The 20,763-nt window shown below is 38.2% G+C and overlaps 2 protein-coding genes across 2 annotated transcripts; both read left to right on the top strand.

Moving 5' to 3' along the window:
* Positions 1–14,862: 14,862 nt before the first annotated feature.
* LOC130054933 (uncharacterized) lies at positions 14,863–15,776 on the top strand. The gene has a single exon (XM_056166044.1). The coding sequence runs from the start codon at positions 14,958–14,960 to the stop codon at positions 15,774–15,776; it is 819 nt and encodes a 272-aa protein (XP_056022019.1). The 5' UTR covers positions 14,863–14,957.
* Positions 15,777–16,596: 820 nt separating this feature from the next.
* On the top strand, positions 16,597–19,281 carry LOC125649499 (uncharacterized). The gene is made up of 2 exons (XM_048877073.2): positions 16,597–17,970; positions 18,380–19,281. Exons 1-2 carry the CDS (start codon positions 17,314–17,316, stop codon positions 19,013–19,015), a joined length of 1,293 nt encoding a protein of 430 aa, XP_048733030.1. The 5' UTR covers positions 16,597–17,313; the 3' UTR covers positions 19,016–19,281.
* The last annotated feature ends 1,482 nt before the right edge of the window (positions 19,282–20,763 follow it).

The raw sequence follows: 20,763 nt of genomic DNA, 5'->3' as shown, positions 1-20,763 counted from the left end.
TCGGTTTTTGCAGCCTCATCCGAAGGACCGCTCCATTTAGTCGCCTCTTATGACAAGCAAGGGGTACCGAGGACCTATTCTAACCCAGATCCTCAAGGAACTCCTCCATTTGATGATCAATAGAATTATTTTGTTCATATTATTTCGTTGACATTGTTTTCAACAACACTACTACGTACATGCTCTTAAATTGTAGTAAGCGTTGAAACCAACGAATGATTTTCATTTTTATAAACTTAAAAGGAAAATCATATGATCTATTTAAATCATAACGTGCTGGATTTCAACTGTTTTGTCTGCAATAAAGCTTTCCTGTTCCTTTGTATTTTAGGACAATTTCTGGCCATATAAACGAAACGACCTGGTACATGACATGTATATTGCGAAAGATTAATCCAAGGAAGCATGTATTGTAACTTGCAGATAACTCCTTACGTCCTGGAAAACAGCATTCGTGATGCCAGAATTGCTTCATATGAAATTTGATTGGTATGTTGCTCAACCAATCAAACTGCGTGTTCAAATGAAATAAAATTATAAATGACAAACAACCGAGGATAACAATTGTAACAATAGCCGAATAAGATGGGAGATCGTCCAGCAAAAATAGTGATCTCTTGCAAAAGTCTAACTAAATATTGTCTAGTTCATCAAAAAATAAAATAATATAAAATAAACAAATAAAAAAACCCTGTTACATATTGGCGTCACAGGCCTTAAAGCTCCCCGGAGCTTATGCTTCCTTGTTTTTATAACATGCCGACTTGAAATAAAGCTTATCTTATATTATCTTAGATGAGTGGAATGGCCTCGACCTGACTGAGCTTTGGTTAACTTTATAGATACTATCCGTTATATAATTGCACCTGGTGTTTTGTCAGTGAAAATGAAGGCCACGTTTGGTTGAAGGAGAGATCACACTGCATGCCTTGTTGACAGGGACCATATCGAAGACATACATGCTCGCGCGGCGTGTCTGACATTTTCTCTAAAATTATTTTATCATGATATATGAAGAGTTCTTGTATAATTTCGGAATTGGATTTAGATTTTATATTGTAGTAATATTACCGTATTTTGTATATCGATCTGGGTAGATCAGTGGTTAGACCACTTACCTAGTAATGCAATGGTCCCGGGTTCGACACCGGATTGTTTCATTACATATTTCTCTCTCCTTCTTTGCATCATTTATCCAGCTTACTGTAATACATAATTTTTACTTGCAAGAACGAGAAACTACCAAATAAGTCAGCTGGTAATATACCCCGAGTTACATGTATTTTGTAGAAATGAAATAGAATGCACTAAATTGTACGTGAAATGTCGCGAAAAATATGTATTATCGACACACGTCGCAAATATGCCCTTCATCCCTGTGTGCTTTATACGTCAGTGCTTGGTCCTTCATCACTGTCTACTTTATACGTCAGTGCTTGGTCCTTCATCCCTGTGTGCTTTATACGTCAGTGCTTGGTCCTTCATCCCTGTGTACTTTATACGTCAGTGCTTGGTCCTTCATCCCTGTGTGCTTTATACGTCAGTGCTTGGTCCTTCATCCCTGTGTACTTTATACGTCAGTGCTTGGTCCTTCATCCCTGTGTACTTTATACGTTAGTGCTTGGTCCTTCATCCCTGTGTACCTTATACGTCAGTGCTTGGTCCTTCATCCCTGTGTACTTTATACGTCAGTGCTTGGTCCTTCATCCCTGTGTACTTTATACGTCAGTGCCTGGTCCTTCATCCCTGTGTACTTTATACGTCAGTGCGTGGTCCTTCAGCCCTGTGTACTTTATACGTCAGTGCTTGGTCCTTCATCCCTGTGTACTTTATACGTCAGTGCTTGGTCCTTCATCCCTGTGTACTTTATACGTCAGTGCCTGGTCCTTCATCCCTGTGTACTTTATACGTCAGTGCTTGGTCCTTCATCCCTGTGTACTTTATACGTCAGTGCTTGGTCCTTCATCCCTGTGTATTTTATACGTCAGTGCTTGGTCCTTCATCCCTGTGTATTTTATACGTCAGTGCTTGGTCCTTCATCCCTGTGTACTTTATACGTCAGTGCTTGGTCCTTCATCCCTGTGTACTTTATACGTCAGTGCTTGGTCCTTCATCCCTGTGTACTTTATACGTCAGTGCTTGGTCCTTCATCCCTGTGTACTTTATACGTCAGTGCTTGGTCCTTCATCCCTGTACTTTATACGTCAGTGTTAGGGGTTTGTGTAGTGTCTCTCCCACTCATCACAGTCCTTCGGTTCAGAAACCAGTTCTAGGGATTAGTACCTGTTAAGTAACAAAGTATAATTATCATCGTTATTATTAACACCATTTACATCGATCATCATTGTTACATATTACAGAGAATATCTTCAGTCGTTCAGGAACAGCATGTCACTTGCGGATGAACGAGCGTGTAAAATTTCGGGTATGACATTGTAACAGGTTTTACTTTTGTTATCGGTGACCAATCGCATTCAAAGAATGGCTCAGCGTGGTCATCCAAACTAACGTTTACTGAAACCATACCGCCAGTCACTGAGTTAAATTGCATGCTCGAGTAAGGAGGTACATGACGTACTCTACATCGTCATAATGGCTGACTTACTTTCAAATCATGGATGAAAATATCAATGTCAGCAATATTTGCCTATTCATTTAAAAAAGCATCGCCTACCTGAGTAGCCCAGTAGATTAGCACGTCGACTACTTAACTATAGATTGTGGGTTCGAGTCCAGCAGGGGTTTTAAATTTTTTTCAGATTGTTTTCTACTAAAACTGCATTTTTTTTTTTATTAATAAAGTAAATTTGAAAGTTTTCAATTTCAAAATACTGTTGTACATATCCTCCACTTTTCATCCATATCAACCTTCTCTGGTGTAGCATACATCAGAGAGAGAGAGAGAGAGAGAGAGAGAGAGAGAGAGAGAGAGAGAGAGAGAGAGAGAGATTAGCTATAGTTCACAATTGTAATTTGCATTATCACTGAACACATGCTCAAGGGTAGGATATCTGTATTTTCGAGTACAATTTAGAGAGTACATGTACAATATCAATTTAATTTGTTGGTATTTGTATTTCTAATGTCATATCCATGTTTGAACACATCTGATAAAAAGCGCATATAATTATTAGAATGTTTGATCATGAATGGACCGATTTTACGGGCCTCAACAAGGCGGTCGGTATGGATACGCAAGTTGTAAGAAGCTGTGCGTTTCAACTGCGCTATTTTAACGCATCGTTTGTGAAGTAGAAGTGTTTCTTAACAAAGAATTTGTTTATGTATTAAGAAAAACTTATAAATTAGAACACAAATAAAGAAAGAAAATGTTTTCTGATATTCATGGTAACGCAAAGTCTGATCATGAACTGCGGAACAAAGGGCATTAGGTATGTAAAAAGAAAGATTGTATGTATCATCATTTTACGTACCTTTTGTATTCTCACGAGGATTCATTTTAAATGTTTTGAAATACTGAATGTACAATGCATTATCATTATTGTCTAAATCATGTTTACTTCGAATTTTTAGATGAAACAAATGGTTTGAGGCCGTTCTTTTGACACTTTGGTCATTTTGTTTTTTCGTTTGTATATGCTGATCATTAGGGCACCTGCAAACCCACGAAACGAAATCGAAACGAGCCTAAGCCTATGTAGGAACGAAATGAAACCAACTTAAGGCAGGGATGGATCCAGGCAATATTTCCAGGGGTCCAAATATTCTAAGTATAGACACAATTTTCACAGGGGGTCCAACACTTTTTGGTGCAAATATAATTATAGCAAAAAACAATGAAATTTCATAATTCCATGGGGGGGGGGGGGGGGGGGGGGGGTACAGCGGAAAAGATTTTAATACAAAATGAACGAAATATCACCCCGAGTCGTCGTTTTCATTTTTATAAAACAATCTAGGATCTTTTAGGATAGCAGATATATGTAATATACATGTATGAACATGTACATGTAATAAAATGAGATGGCAAAATAAATAATAGTTCAGCTTTCAGCTCAGGTGAGCTAAAAAGTTTTAGGAGAGCATGTTAAAAATCAAAACTTTTCCAGAATATTCATCGTATGGGAATAAAGTATGATGACGTTGTCCATCTGTCAGATTCAAAATAGATTAATCTTTGGAGAAATTTTGTAAACGAATATGTATAAATCAAAGTACTGACAGTACAGCTGGGAGTTGCACCGCCTGGAATAGTTACGATTATATCGATAACATGTTCGTAGATTGAACATCTATTAACCTATCAATGACCCGAGAACAGTTGGGGAGTCCTCTCAAAAACCTTTAATTCAATTGAAAAATTCAACCTTCTCCCAGTGGGATGTTAAGAATCATGTCTAGCGAGAAAGTGAGTTGATTCCTTAGTAGTGGCAATTTGGAATCAGGGGTAGACAATCAACAAAGTTGTAGAATTTAAGTTTTTCTCCACTATCTGTATGAAAAGTTTTAGTGTTAATCAATTGGAGAGAGACAAGTTGCCTAAATAGGTGCTGTTTTACAAGCACGAAATATTCTGATTTTACATTCTGAATATATGATTGTTTTACACAACATTCGACTGAATGAAATATTTGTTGAATAATAAATATTTCCAAAAAATCCCAATCAAGGGAATTCGGAAATTAACACTCCATTTAGGATATAAAAGAAATGAATAGCCAAAAATGGATTAATTTCAGAATGGAAAATATATGTAATGGAATGGTCCGCCGTAAACGTAACCGGAATGAAAAGGGGGAAAATCTACTATATTGTAGGTTTTCTTAGGAGGTCATCAGGCTATAAAAAGGGGGGATCCTACTATATAGCCACATTTCCAGGGGAAAGATCTACAATATAGCCATTTTTCCGGGGGAAAAAACTACTATATATAGCCATTTTTCCGAGGGAAGATCTACAATATAGCCATTTTTCCGGGGAAAAAAAACTACTATATAGCCATTTTTCCGAGGGGAAAGGTGGCTAGGGGGAACGGTTACTATATAGCACCGGTATAAGACGACAGTTTCATTTACGTAAGCGATTCTTAGAGGAGGCGGTGTCGGCGGTGAGAATACTAGAGGTTGTGCGAATAGAAGTGTCTCCGCTGAACATCTAGCGGAATGGAGTAGGGTTTTCCTCAGAGTCCGGCGCCCAGCCCGGTAGAAATCCTACGACAGAATCTGATTCCCTCTGTCAAAACTGCACCCCAGGTGAACATTTTCTTTTTTGTCTCAGGATAGAATTTGCACCAGCGTGAAAATTATCATTTATGTAATACTTATACGGTACCGATTCTGATGCACCAGATGCGCATTTCGACAAATAATGTCTCTTCAGTGATGCTGAAGCCAAAATTTTGGAAATTCGAAATAACAATAAACTTGTAAGAGCTAAAGGGAAAACTAGAGTGTCAAAAAAACTGGAGCCAAATTCGTCCAAGGACAAGAGCTATGCATAAGGGAGATAATCCTTAATTTTGAAATGAATTTCTAAATCTTATCTTATCAATTAAATATACATCCGTATGTTCAAACTAGTAACGAAGTACTTAGCTAGTGGGCTGTAGAGACCCTCGGGGATTAATAGTCCACCAGTTTATGAAATGAGGTGACTACCCAAAAAGAAAAATATTCTCTGATTTAAATTCTTCGTTACTTTAGGACCCTTCAAATCAAGTCAATGTTCACCACATTGTGAATATGTATTGAGATGGAAAAGAAAATTTTTAGTGATCTACAAATTACATTTTTTTTTTACGAACGGTAATCGAATTTTACACGTGTTGTTGTTAGGGTTATATGGACCATGGGTATCGGGCTGTATAGCTTAGTGGTTAGAGTAACCGAAATGTTATCCATGCGTCCTGACTGGTAGCAAGTTCAAGTTCCGTTTATTCACTCAAACCATATAATGGTACATGAGGAACATACATATCATTACAACTATACACTGGTAGCCCAGTGACTGAGCGTTCGCATCGTAACCGGGAGGTGGTGAGTTCGAGCCCCGCTAGCACCACGGCCGCGTCAAACCTAAGGCGTAAACATAGGTAGTGATTGTTCCTCGGCATTTATAGAAGTCAAAATCACGGGTCTTTCGGATGTGACCTCAAAAACGGAGGTCCCGTGTCGCGACAGGCGTTGGCACGTTAAAGAAATCTCACTGCTACGGTCGTAAGCGCTAAATTTGTGGTACTTCACTTACAATTGGTGACGTCTTAATTCTCGACGGGACGTAAAACAATGGAACAACTGACTAGTAATACAGGGTACCCGAGTTTCCGGGCCAGCCGTTAATTTTCTACTTTCCTGTTACATTGGTGCCGCTAACCACCCCTGAACTTACAGGGGCAAAAGAATCTGGGTTGTGTGTCTTCGAGGGCGACAACAATTTAAGGAAGGGAAATACAGTATTTCGGGCTACATAGACCGTGACTTTCGGTCTGGATAGCTCAGTAGTTAAAGCATCTAACTATCCTGGGTTTGATTTCCGGTCCATGATCTGTCATTATCTCCCGTCCTTTCCTGTTACAAAAGAGTACATTAAATAGATTAATGATATAACTGACAAATAAAGTTACTGTTATGGTTACTGGTGTAATTAGAATACTTAATTAGCATTCAATATTACAAACTGACCCTGGCTTCAGTTGTTTTCGTGTTATTGTTAGTCATCTGATGATACGTCGAATCTGTGTGTGAACTGATCGACCCCCCGGTCAGCAGGATAAGAGGTGATCTAAGTTTACCACCTCTGCGAACCATCATGACCTTGCTATTTCTATAAATGGCCCATAACTCTACATACATAGCCATCCAACACTACGGTACAGACATGCTAATTATTAATATATATCCCAAGACATGACCTAGATCTGCTTTATCATCAGGTCAAGAAGGGACTAGAAGGGTCTCTCTTAGTACGTAGTCCACAGCAGAACTGCTCTATCACTTTCATTAGTACTCCGTACGTACATAATTTATGTATAGTAGCATCGCTTTATACAGTGTCGTACTTTCTATCGTGATTAAGAAAAAAAAATGAACCCCCCCCCCCCCAAAAACAAAGCCTTAAAGAGGTTCGCACCTGAGTTTTGTAGCATTGTGAAAAGGTGAATTTTCAATTTTTTGGAAGTGTACATTTGAAATTAAAAAGAAAACCTGGGATCATCGTATTTGTTTTGATTTTGAGCTAAAGTGTGCTACATTTAACCTGTTGGTACGAACACAACAAAAGCAACATAAATCAATCATTGCATCAAATAAATACATACTCATGTCTTCTAACAATATAGATATAAAAAGTGTAATGCTAGTACATTTGAAATAATTTTTGTATCTAATTTCAGAAATTACAATGTAATGCTCAGAGAATAATACGATAAATCATTTCATAGGCGTAGCTTGGGTTCGAATATTACCGAGGCAGGGGATCTGGGGGGCGCAGCCCCCAAGAAGCTATCGACATTTTAACAACGTAAAAGGTGTTTTTTTTTTTTTTTTTTTTTTTTTTTTACCGAGGCAGCTGCCTCGGTTGCCTCAATGGAAGCTACGCCACTGCATTTAAGTTTGCTCAGTAGTAGTGCAGTGGTACCAAAAGTCAAGATAATAAACAGTGATCAATCTCATAATCCCACAAGGATTACAAAATAAAGAATTGGACAAACACGGACCCCTGGATATACCAGAGATGGGATCATGTACCTAGGAGAAGTAAGCACCCCCTTTCAACCATTTACACCCGCCGTGAGCCCTATATCCTGATCAGATACTGGAGTAATCCGTAGTCAAAATCAGTGTGTAAAGAATGGTATGAGACACGTCAGACAGAATTTGACCCAATAACAGTTTTTATTAGCAACTAGATCGTTATAACGACCATAGAATTTGTAAAATGCTAATTTCAAATGAGACTGTTGAAACCCTTGTAACATCAACGTCTTTATCAGTATCCATTTAATAATTTATCATATGCAGAAACATGCTCTCGTATCGAATCAGTTAAGAGGCATAAATTAACATATGCAGATGATGATTAAATTTCATTTTTGAAAATACATTCATAAGGTTATGAACCGCTACGTTCCATGTTAGTAGACTTAGTGTTAGCGTTTCATGAAAAGCACCGCGTATGCGGATGTGAAGTGTCGCAGTTCCTAACCTCATATATTTTCAATTTTTTTTTTACATTTACATTCTATTTTGATTTTTGTCGAAATTCCCAGCCGTTGCAATAGACGTACTATATTTATCAAGATTTATACGCGCATTGTTCACAACTGTAGTGCATTCATGAGGACATAGCTGTCATTACAATTTTAAAAAAAATATCGAAGTCACAAACACTGCAAATGTAAATATTGTAACATTGCTACGTAAAGATATCAAGATTGCTACTTAAAAATATTAAAAGCACAAACACTGCAAATGTAAATTTTGTAACATTGTTATGTAAAAATATCAAAGGCACAAACATTGTGAATGTAAATATTGTAATATAGCTATGTAACGATATCAAGATTGCTGCTTAAAGATATCGAAGATACAAACACTACACACTACTTAAATAGATCTCGAAGGCACAAACATTGCAAATGTAAATATTGTAACATTGTTACATATAGATATCGAAGATACAAACACTGCGAATGTAAATATTGTAATATTGCTACGTAAAGATATCAAAGGCACAAACATTGCGAATGCAAATATTGTGATATTGCTACGTAATAAATATATATAGTACATGCATAATTTTCTATGTCCGTCATATTTCTTTGCTTCTCCGCCATATTAGATGAATGATCTATTTGTTATGTACATTGTATGCATCAGGGTTTGCATGGTATATTAAAGGGACTAGTTTTGCTTCACGTCACACCAGTTTTTCTGATTTAAATGTGCGGATAGGCTCGACAGGGAACACATGCACATTTCCGACACAGATGTTAGATAAATAAATTTAGAATTGCGTTTCTTTACATATATTTAGGTACAGTTGCATTAAACATGTCAATATTATACAATAAATGCGGAGAAATATTTTATCAATTATCTATTAATAGAATAGAGTAAGCAAAGGATATACATCTATTACTCACTTCAAACAAAATGGAAATACATAAATACTAACCGCCGCTGTGGTCAGGAGGTAGAGCGTTCGCCCCGCATGTGGAAGATCAGAGTTCGAATCCCGGCCGCGACAGACCTAAGTCATTAAAACAGGTAGTGACAGTTTCATCGTCAAACGCTCAGCATCAGGTATGAATGTCACGGGTCCTTGGAGATTACCTTAAAACCGGATGCCCCATGTCACAGTAGGTGTGGCACGCTAAAGAATCCTTACTGCTCAATGGCCGTAAGCGCCGAGCATAGGCCTAAATTTGAAATCCTTCACTGGTATTGGTAACTTCTCCATATAAGTGAAGAATTCTCGAGAGGGACGTTAAAACAGGTATACATAAATACTACTGTAACTTAAGGTAGCTCCACCCTCATGTGACTTATCAATATTAATGGTTGAAAGTGGAGACACTGGTAATTTCCACTCAATATAGTTTGATTTAATTACATGTCATAACCAAAGAAATTGTGTATATTGCCACCTTTTTGAAGATGTCAGACATACAAAAACAAAAGTATAGATCAACATCAGAAATCACACATTTTTGTAAATCAGAATAATAAAAAAGTTAAAATGACAAATTTTTAATGTTAACAGTATAGAAAAACTGCTAACTTATAAATATGTATTGTGGATATTAAGGATAGACATACAGTAGCTCTAGGAAATACCAGCATAGGAGTTATTGCCTTTGGCAACATTATATAATATATATATATATATATATATATATATATATATATATATATATATGGGAAACATATCTATCAATAGTTTACCAATTTTTGTTATGAGGATCGATCTACCTTAAACACATGACATGTTTGCTCGCCATGAAAACGCATCGAATGTGAATAACTATTTACCTGCGTCTACTCGTAAATATCCGTAAAGGACCGCAGATGCACATGTGCACTTGTCGAAAATACCGAAGTAGATGCCTGCCTGGTTTTGTTAAATGTACACATGTATACCGATGGTAAGGTGTAGAATTGCACCCTTGACCAAGTTTTCCATCATTTACACAATATAAGGAATAGTAAACCATTTCACAAAACTAAATGCATTAAGACAAAAGATCATATTTAAACGTACAAACTTCTAACGAATATAAAATATTCAGAAAAATCGCATGTATGTGTGATCAAAGAAAATTCAGATTAATATGTTAGAACTCTTTTATGCATTGAAAATCAAGAAAGGTTATCAACCAATCAAAATCAGTCTAGGTAGTATATAATGAGCGCAGTCACTGCAGCTCCTCACTAGTGTAGCAGGACCGGTACTGGGCAGTCTGCACTATAAATCTTCACCATCGTCGTAGCTCCTCACTTCGTTGGTAGAAGACAAGCTGAAAACACCTTAGGTAAGACAGGGATTAGACGTGGCTGAACAAGCTTTTCCTTCCCTATCTCCCTAATAATATAAAAGATACATACTTAGTTAAGTGAGCCAGCATCTGAATCAACAAGTTTTCCCATCCCAATTAGAGTTTTTTATTAGCTAAGAATCATTGCTCCGTCTCAAAGTTGTGATTGATTGTTTTATTATTTTTGTCTCTTTAACGGTTCTCAGAAGTTATCTGAGCTTATCCCACGAATCAGAACAAATCATTTTTTGAGCAGTTAGCTCAGTTTAAATTGTGGAAAGTAGTTTAACTTTAGTGTATTATTATTTAATGTATTTGAATAATTTTGGTAAATCCGCTCGGTTACACGTCACATATGCATTGCATGACTATAATATAGTGTGTTTTATCGTTTTTGTAACATGCCGTACAGGCCTGAGTATAATGTATTCAGAAATATTTTCATTTCTTGCGCGATGCATATACATGTATACTGAAAATAGACACGCAGCTGTAAGTCGAAATTTCAAATTGATGTATTCGATAAGATATTAATATTCATTAATAAGAAAATGTCGTGGTGTGGTTTTTGATATGAAACAATGTCAATATAATGCAAAAGTGTTATTTGTACAAGCCAAGGGTATAAAAATTCTTTCTATTAATTAATGGTCTCAGTATATTTATGATCACGAACCCTGGAGGACATATAATTTAAATTCCGGATTTATACATTGATTTAAATATCAATAAAAACATTTTGCATAGTTTTGGGTGTTTTTTTCTAATGAGTCTGACGAAACTAATGAAAAGAACTTACATTTAATCTGTACGTCAAAACGAATTAATTTCTGCTCTGAACGAAAGGATGTTTCTAATGTTCGGGGACGAATCTTGTAGATAAAATAACTAATAGAGGAATACATAAATTCGAGCTCCTTTAATAGGATGTAACGAAATAAAATGTATAAAAGTAGTATATACATGTACTTTTATTTCCACAAGATATATAACTTTAACAAACGTTACATCAGGCACGTATGCAGGGAATAGGGGTGGGCAGGGGGGCTGGTCTGCCCACTTTTTACAATTTACTTTTCCCGTTATTTCAACATACAAATCCTGTATTTTCTCCATGCAAACTTCGACAGATTGGCGCTACCCCCCCCCCCCCCCCCCCCTTTAAAACGTAGTAGCGAAAGGTAGCTGATGTGTGACGTGCTGAGTTGATGTGTGACGTGCTGAGTTGATGTGTGACGTGCTGAGTTGATGTGTGACGTGTAGTGAATCAGCTCTTCTCCCCATTCCTACGATTTAGGATTTTGAGGTTTAGGCAGAGATACTCCAAATCCATTTTTCTCTCATGTCAAGAATTTGAAGGCAATATTGTGAAGTGAACTTCTCTGGCTGTGCCCTCCCCTATTTAAAAAAAAATAAATAAACGATGCTACTTGTCTGTTTCTCTCAATATTTAGATTGAATTGTTACTATTAGAATGCCCTGCAATTCAATAGAATCTCAGTGATTTTTAGGTCGAAAACCAAACTAATATTTTTAAAAATTATTTCTAATGATGAATTCAGATATGAGCACCGATACAACGTGTACCTTTCCACTAGATTGTCAATCTCAAATACAGGCAGTTATCATTTATGAATGCATTTATATCAGTGATAATTTTCCCTTCTATGAAATGACATTGTACATCGATTTGGAAGTCTCTCTCTCTCTCTCTCTCTCTCTCTCTCTCTCTCTCTCTCTCTCTTGTATATTTTTCATCATTATTGTACGTATATAGTCATTTATGAATTTTGAAATATGCACGCAACATCATAAAGTATATATTCATGCATGATCAGATTCCTGATTTGTCAAGCATTCATCTCGCATGATTGTGAAGTGTGTTGCAGTCTGTATAATGGAATGACAGCGTGTTGTAAAGTTCTAACGAGATACACATTATCTAAAATAATGTATTTTCGTTTTCTATCACAGTGCATATTTTACAATTTCAATCGTTAATGGACGATTTGTGAATATAATATCCGAAGTTTACACATCGATAAAGTCTTCAAAAAGAATGTTTGATTCTTAATTCACATTGGTTACCTGTATTAACACTTTTAAAACTTTGAATAGTTTTCCATTACGTTATTTATTTTCATGTGCGAAGGAATGAAAGGTGAAGACAACGAACAGTGATCAATGTCATAACTCTTAAGAAATACAAAACAGAGTTGGGCAAACACGGACCCCTGGATATACCAGAGGTGGGATCAGGTGCCTAGGAGGAGTTAGCATCCCCTGTCGACCGGTCACACTCGCCGTGAATCCTATATCTTTGTCAGGTAAATGGAGTTATCCGTAGTCATAATCAGTGTGCCAAGAACGGCTTAACAATTGGCATGAAAATTTTCAGATAGCATTTGACCCAATGATAGGTTGTATTGGCAAACTAGATCGTTATAACGACCATAGAATTTGCAAAATGCTGACTTTAAAAGAGACTGTTGGAACCGCTGCACCATCAACTTGTTTGTCAGCAGCCTGCTTCGTTTTAAAAACTTACCATACGCTGAACAAGCTTTGCGTATCGAATCAGTTGAGAGATATAAACACCATATGCAGGTGATAATGGAATATTGCTACATAAATATGGGAAGTTGACGATGGAGAAGTTCAAATCATTCTGTTTATCATAAAGTTGAGTTCTTAGTTTACCGTTAATATATATTTTCAATAAGATATCTGGAAATTATTATAGTTAATAGTTAAAACAGCAAGATATTTTGTTTTATCACATAGATGGTTTTGAAGAAATTCTGCTTTATAAGAATATATAAACAGGTCGGTTAACAAAGGAGCACAATTCGTGCCCATGGGAATTCCAACAGACTGTTGGAAGACCTGATCACCGAAGATATTGTCGATGAGGAACTCCAGCATATTTTTAATTTCAACTTCACAGTACTTATGCGTGGAATCAAAGTGGTGTCTAACAATTAATTTCTTGGATGACTGTTCACTAGATATGCATTTTCCGTTTTCCATTTTTGTTGAAGAAACAACTGTCTATGATGTCGAAAAGTCTATACTGTCATTCATCTTGAGGAATGGTCGTGTAAAGTGTAGGAAAGTCATACCCTTTGATGTTGCTGATTTGAGAAGTTTTGCGATTTCAAGTTTATTAAAAGTTCTTTATGATTTTTAAGAATCCACATTTGATTTACACTACTTCTGGGATATATAGTCGCACAGTACGTTCAAATGTGCCTTTTACATCACCTTGCACAGGGGCGTAGCCAGCACGTCATGGTGGGCGCATCGTGCGCTCAAGAAAGAAAGAAAAGAGAATGAAAGGTGTAAGAAGCAACCATAGAATAAGCACTTTGTGACTAGATTTACTAAATACTTGAATTATTGAATTAGTTTATTCAAATTCCTGTTGGCATTTTTTAATAACCTAAGCGTAAATTTTGTCTACAGAAAAAGCTAAATCTCAGGAGGTTCCGGTGGCTTCGCCCCCGGCCTTCACCAGGGCTTTGACCTGTACCCACTGAGTGCCTTAAGACGACTCTAAACAGCCTAATTTGACATGCACATCCGTTCGTTCTACCCATTCCCCACCTTGCACCTTCACTAACCATCACCCTCTGATTAATAAGATTTAACCACTTGGGGTTAAATCCATTTATCAAAAGGAAACGTATATTGATTTGCTGCTCGTTCATGATTCTATCTATTCTCAGATTATTTAATCTTGTATCCACTCGTTTTCACTCGTTCTGCTACATTGACGATAACAAGTCGTTACCGGGTTTTTTAGTGCTGCCCGTAACTGTCGGCGGTTAGCTCTTATGACGCCATATTGTGCTTTCGTCACATTCAGCTAGAAAAATTCAGCAGGTAAGACGTGTTTTTGTGTGAGCCGAATATGTTTGCAATTTTCGTCGTGATTTCAATTTTCTGTTGAAAAAGTTGTTGATCCAGGTATCTGATGAAACTCTAGCCTTTGTATTACACTTTTCAGTCCCCGATGGCAAATTGAAATGTAGACTTAGCTTGGATTGGTTTTAATTTTTCGGATGCTGCACACGTCACCATTACGATTCGTGTGACACGCTGTATTTCATTAGTCTTAGAAAACCTAGTTTATCTACTTATTTATTTTTGGCAAACCGCTATGTTATTGAATCTATTTTATATTTCAATTGAGTGAAAGAAAATTCCTAAAAGGAAACAACATGATGCCCCAACCCGCGCCGTGCTGAGACCACGTGGAAAGAGGCGCGTCACCCCGTCCAGCACGGACAGTCCATAGCAAAATATACATTTACCTGCTGATTCTCCTACCCTCCACGAACCGTACCCCTTACAACAAGAGGCTTCATCTACTTTTTACAACTCGGCGCCAACTAGGGCCTTGTCCAGGGAGCAACTGAATGAGGTGACGCAGGCGGTAGTCGCTGTGCTCTCTCAGAGGATGGAGTCCCCTAACCCCCTGATGGTCCAAGAGGCACCAACAGACAGTGACCACTCAGGTACTGATTTATCAACCACAGTAGCTACCTCCAACAATTCACAGGTGCCGAGTTATCAGAATGAACTCGGGCATAATGTCTCCAATAATCTCAAACTCAAAACTGCCAATGGCGAGTACATTAATTTAGGGCTTTTGGTTGATCGGAGTTATGATTCTGATCCTAATGACGATACTAAATATTTTTCTATGCAAGGAGGCAACTTAACTTTATCATCAAAATGCAAACCCAGGGTCATTTCAGATATTCAGGTGTGGACCGATGCATTTTTTATCTATGCCTCAATTTACGTATTGGCACACCCAGAATGTAGTGCTTCCCTGTTTAAATACATGCACACTATCAGACTAGGGGACAGTCGATCCAAGGCACTTGGCTGGAGGGATTACGACATTCAATTCCGTTTGAAAAAAGAACGCAACCCCGGTATGTCATTTGCTGTTGTTGATCAAGAGTTGTGGCTGTTATACATGTACAGCCCACCCGCTGTCCAAGGGTTGATGTCACAAGCCACTCCCTTAAGATGTTATGAGTTTAACTATAAAGGTCAATGTAGCAAAACTGCATGTCAATACAAGCACGAGTGTATCTTGTGTTCCTTGAATCATCCTTATGTCAAATGCAGACGTGGTTCAGGTTTTGATTCAATTTGCAGACCACCCAGTGCTTCACCATCCTGGCGTCCTCGCTTGTCCAGAGTACCATCCACCCCAGCTACCATTACTAGACCCCCACAACCCCAGCGCTTTAGGGCCCCCTAAACAACCCAGCAATTTAGACCTCGGGGATATTGCCCCTCCCCTATTAGTATTTCCGTTTTATCTCGATACTTGGCTAACTATCCAGATGAATTAGCAGCTTTAGAATTATTACAGGGGTTTAGAGAGGGTTTTGAACTTTGTTACCAAGGCCCAAGGGTGGCATCGAATTGTAAAAACCTTAAATCATTGCACAGTTTGCAAGAGGAGGCTATGCACACTATTAACAAAGAAATAAGCTTAGGGAGGGTTGCTGGTCCCTTCATTCATTCACCACTCCAAAACCTTAGGTTGTCACCTGTGGGTATGGTACCAAAGAAGGATGGTTCATTCCGACTTATACATCATCTATCATACCCACATGGGTCTAGTGTTAACGACTTTATTGACAAAAATGTTTGCTCAGTTAAATATTCTTCTTTTGATGAAGCCCTTAACATGCTAGCTAACCTTGGTCCCGGCGCCTTAATAGCTCGCCTGGATATTAAATCTGCCTTTAGGTTGCTGCCAGTCCATACGTCTGATTTCGAGTTATTAGGATTCAAAATGCTGGGGATGATTTTCATAGACAAATGCTTACCATTTGGCTGTTCTGTTAGTTGTGCGAAAGTTAAGAAATTTTCAATATTTTTAGAGTGGTTAGTTAAGCAACAGGCAACTAGTTTTAATGTGGTACACTACCTTGATGATTTTCTTCTCGCTGGGAGGGCAGGTACTCAAGACTGTGTCGATATCATGTCTATTTTTAGAGCAATTTGTGCAGAGCTTGGCGTCCCCTTAGCTGAGGAAAAAACACTAGGGCCGACAACCCGTTTAGTATATCTCGGTTTAGAAATAGATACTCTTAGTATGACAGTTAGGATCCCATCAGATAAGATGAGCAGCTCAGGTTCAAGTTGTCTCGGATCTTGCTAAAACGTAAGGTTACTCTGATCGACCTCCAAGAACTTACTGGTTTACTCAATTTCTGCATTCGTGCTATCTCAGCAGGTAGGGTTTTCGTTAGGCGGCTGTATGATGCATGTTGTGGGCTTTCCCGTCCGTATCACAGGCGTAGAGTCACTGTGGAAATGAGGAAAGATATATACACTTGGCTTGCATTTTTAGAAGATTTTAATGGCATTACCTCGTATAGAATAGCCAATTGGTTGAATGATTTTGATCTAGAGTTGTTTACAGACAGTGCAGGCAATGCCAGTTTAGGATGTGGAGCTGTATTTGGTACTCATTGGGTTTATTTAGCTTGGCCAGACCAGTGGAAGGGGTCAGATATTTTCTCCGACATAACATTTTTGGAATTGGTTCCTATAACCATGGCATTTGAGGTTTGGTGCAGTAGTTTGTCAGGTCAACGAGTCATTATTCATACTGATAACGTAGCCTTGGTTTCAATTCTTAACTCTAAAACCTCCAAGTCCAAGAGAGTGATGTTTCTGCTCAGGAGATTAGTTCTCCAAGGTTTACTACTCAATATACAATTTAAAGCCGAACATATTTCTGGTATACATAATATTAAAGCGGATTCTCTCTCCTGACAGCAATGGAAGCGCTTCAGGTCCAGTTTCCCAGAGGGAGATGCGCAATCATCACCAATCTCCCCATCCTTTCTACACATGATTTACAGCTTCGATCCCAAGAGCTTCTAGATTGTGCATTGTCAGCCAATACCAAAAAACTGTATGACTCTGCAGTTAAGGCATATCATATGTTTTGTTCCAGTTATCTCCCAAAGCAAGTCTGGCCCCCATCCCCTGCAACTTTGGTTGATTTTGTGTCATACCTATCCCTCACGAAGCTTTCACCGAACACAGTAAAATCATACATTGCAGGCATTTCTTACTACAACAAATTGCACGTTTTTCCTGACACTACACAGTCATTTTTACTCAAGAAAGTCTTATTGGGCTTTAGTCGTAGTAACCTACACAATGATGCAAGGAAACCAATCACCTTTGCCATTTTAATTGGCATGGGTCAGGCACTTCCAAAGATATGCCAGTCATATTATGAATCTACACTATTCTCAACCATATTTGTGACAGCATTTTTTGGGTTTTTCCGAATGGGGGAGTTAGTCCAGAACAGTAAACATGATGCAGGCCATGCCATTCAAGTTCAAAATGTTCTATACTCGCCACACGACAATACCGTCAGGATTCTTCTACAACATTCAAAAACTGACCAGGAGGGAAAGGGGGTAGTGATTCACTTAAAACCTACTCACAGGACAATTTGTCCTGTCTCCTTCATTCGGCTATACTTAGAGTTAAGACCTAATTGTAGGGGTCATTTTTTGTCACCTGTCAGGTAGCCCTGTGACCAGATACCAGGTTGTATCAGTTTTCAATATGTCAATCCATGAGTTGGGGCTAGAAAGTAGGGGGTACAAAACGCACTCGTTCCGTATAGGTGCAGCCTCTAACGCATGCTTCCGGAGCTAGTGAGCAGTATATTGCTACAGTAGGTAGATGGAAATCTCAATGCTTGCGTAATTATATTAGGAATTAGCTCATCCAGATAAATTAGTTGTTTGGTTGTTTTTTTTTGTTTGTTTGTTTTTGTTTTTTTTTTAATGTTAGTTTGTTTTAATATTACCCATTTTATAGCATAGAAGAATCTGGATCGTCGGGTCATCCATTGTTAAACATGCTTTTTGTCATGCAAGAAGAAAGTCTCTCTTTGGTACCAACCTGCAATTAGATAGACTCAATGCATCCATTTTCTGGCAAGGACAAGGGGGCATGAGGTGGGGGCAAGTTTATAAAAAAGTTAAATTGTTGCTTCGGCTGGAAAACCCACCCGAAATTTTACTTTTACATTGTGGGGGCAATAATATCCCAATGCAAGAGGGAAAGTCCATTGAACTTAGGTTTAACATAATAAAAACGCTGCAGCATCTTTCAAAAATTTTGCCATCCACTACATTAGTTTGGTCTCAGATTTTGCCTCGGGGTGAATGGAGGGGTGAGAGGAATCATGTGGCTTTAGAGAGAGTCAGGAATCGGACAAATAGGGCTGTGGCATCCTTTTTAAAGAGGTCGGGTGGAAAATACATTCGATACCCTGAGCTACGTTCATATTGTCCTGATCTGTTCTCGTCAGACAAAGTTCACCTTTCCAATCTCGGGAATGACTTGTTTTTGTACAGATTACAGCAAGCTTTGCAAACATTTTTGTCCGATTCAACTGTGTTTGCATCTCCTAAAACCGGGGAAGAAGGGCCATGGCTGCGCTATGACTAATTGGGTCATAGTCTGTAATACTTGACACTGATATATGATTTTCTTTTCACCTGGTCCAGTCTACCTTCTTTTCACCTGGTCCAGTCTACCTGATATCTAATATATCCGCTATGACGGATGTAGATTATCTTGTTTGTTCCATTTTGACTATTATAGGCGGGATTAAACCGTCAGTCTATACCTATATATAGACACATATTTACAAACTAATATGTATGTAGGGGCGCCATATCATTTGTTTGTTGGGATTTTGATTTTTGGTTGTCTTTTTTTTTCTCATGGGGGGGGGGGCTCTACCAACTGGTTTTAAAAGCTCGCCCAAATTTCACATTTTTGTTCATTCTGTTTCGAACACCGGCCTCTGATAGAAAGAAAGCCCACAACATGGGGCATAGCTCTACTGGTGGCGCAGACGATGCACAGCATCGTCTCATGGCGGCATTCTGGCTTACCAGTAGTGCTTCTATGTTAACTTTACTTAAATTGACATTTTCATTTTCTATTATGGACTACATGTAGGTGAGCAAGCAATCTGAGCATCTGTTCCCAGGGCTCAAATATTTTGCTTGTTTTTAGGGATGCCCTCTAAGGCAAGAATTGATGCCTGGCTCCCACATTTATAAGCAGCCATGGCAAATCATCGCCAATAAACTTGCAAAATATATGTTGCGTAGTCATCTTTTCATTGGGTGATTCCCCGTAGTTATTTTCTGCATTTCATCTTTGATAATGAGATTTAACCACTTGGGGTTAAATCCATTTATCAAAGGGAAACGTATATTGATTTGCTGCTCGTTCATGATTCTATCTATTCTCAGATTATTTAATCTTGTATCCACTCGTTTTCACTCGTTCTGCTACATTGACGATAACAAGTCGTTACCGGGTTTTTTAGTGCTGCCCGTAACTGTCGGCGGTTAGCTCTTATGACGTCATATTGTTCTTTCGTCACATTCAGCTAGAAAAATTCACCCTCCCTCCCATATCCCCCCTTTTTTTCGGGAGGGGGGGGGGGGCTCTGACAATTTGATAGTCGTGTACTAATTTTGTAGACTGGTTGATGATTATCATTCTGTTTGATTACATGAAATTCTTTCCTACGGGAACTGCTGTTTCGTTTTCTTTTGATTTATATTACAGGTCAAGTCAAACCTGACTGTTTTCATCAATGACTCCCAATCGTCATGGCTGCGGACAACGTTTCCACATGTTGGCGGCATTCTGGCTTACCAGTAGTGCTTCTATGTTAACTTTACTTCAATTGACATTTTCATTTTCTATTATGGACTAGGTGAGCAAGCAATCTGAGCATCTGTTCCCAGGGCTCAGATATTTTGCTTGTTTTTAGGGATGCCCTCTAAGGCAAGAATTGATGCCTGGCTCCCACATTTATAAGCAGCCATGGCCAATCATCGCCAATAAACTTGCAAAATATATGTTGCGTAGTCATCTTTTCATTGGGTGATTCCCCGTAGTTATTTTCTGCATTTCATCTTTGATAATAAACATATACAAAAAGTGGTTTGTTTCGGACTTTAAACAAACTTATATTGTCCGTGTTTGCCCAACTATCTATTTTCTATTGCTTATAGGAGTTATGAGATTGATCACTGTTCGTTATCTTCACCTTTATAGGAGTTATGGGATTGATCACTGTTCGTTATCTTCACCTTTATAGGAGTTATGAGATTGATCACTGTTCGTTATCTTCACCTTTATAGGAGTTATGAGATTGATCACTGTTCGTT

Source organism: Ostrea edulis, chromosome 5 (genome assembly GCF_947568905.1).
Source record: "Ostrea edulis chromosome 5, xbOstEdul1.1, whole genome shotgun sequence".
NCBI classification, from domain to species: Eukaryota; Metazoa; Mollusca; class Bivalvia; order Ostreida; family Ostreidae; genus Ostrea; species Ostrea edulis.
Note: the sequence above shows the minus strand (reverse complement) of the source record. Positions and strands in the feature narration are given on the sequence as shown.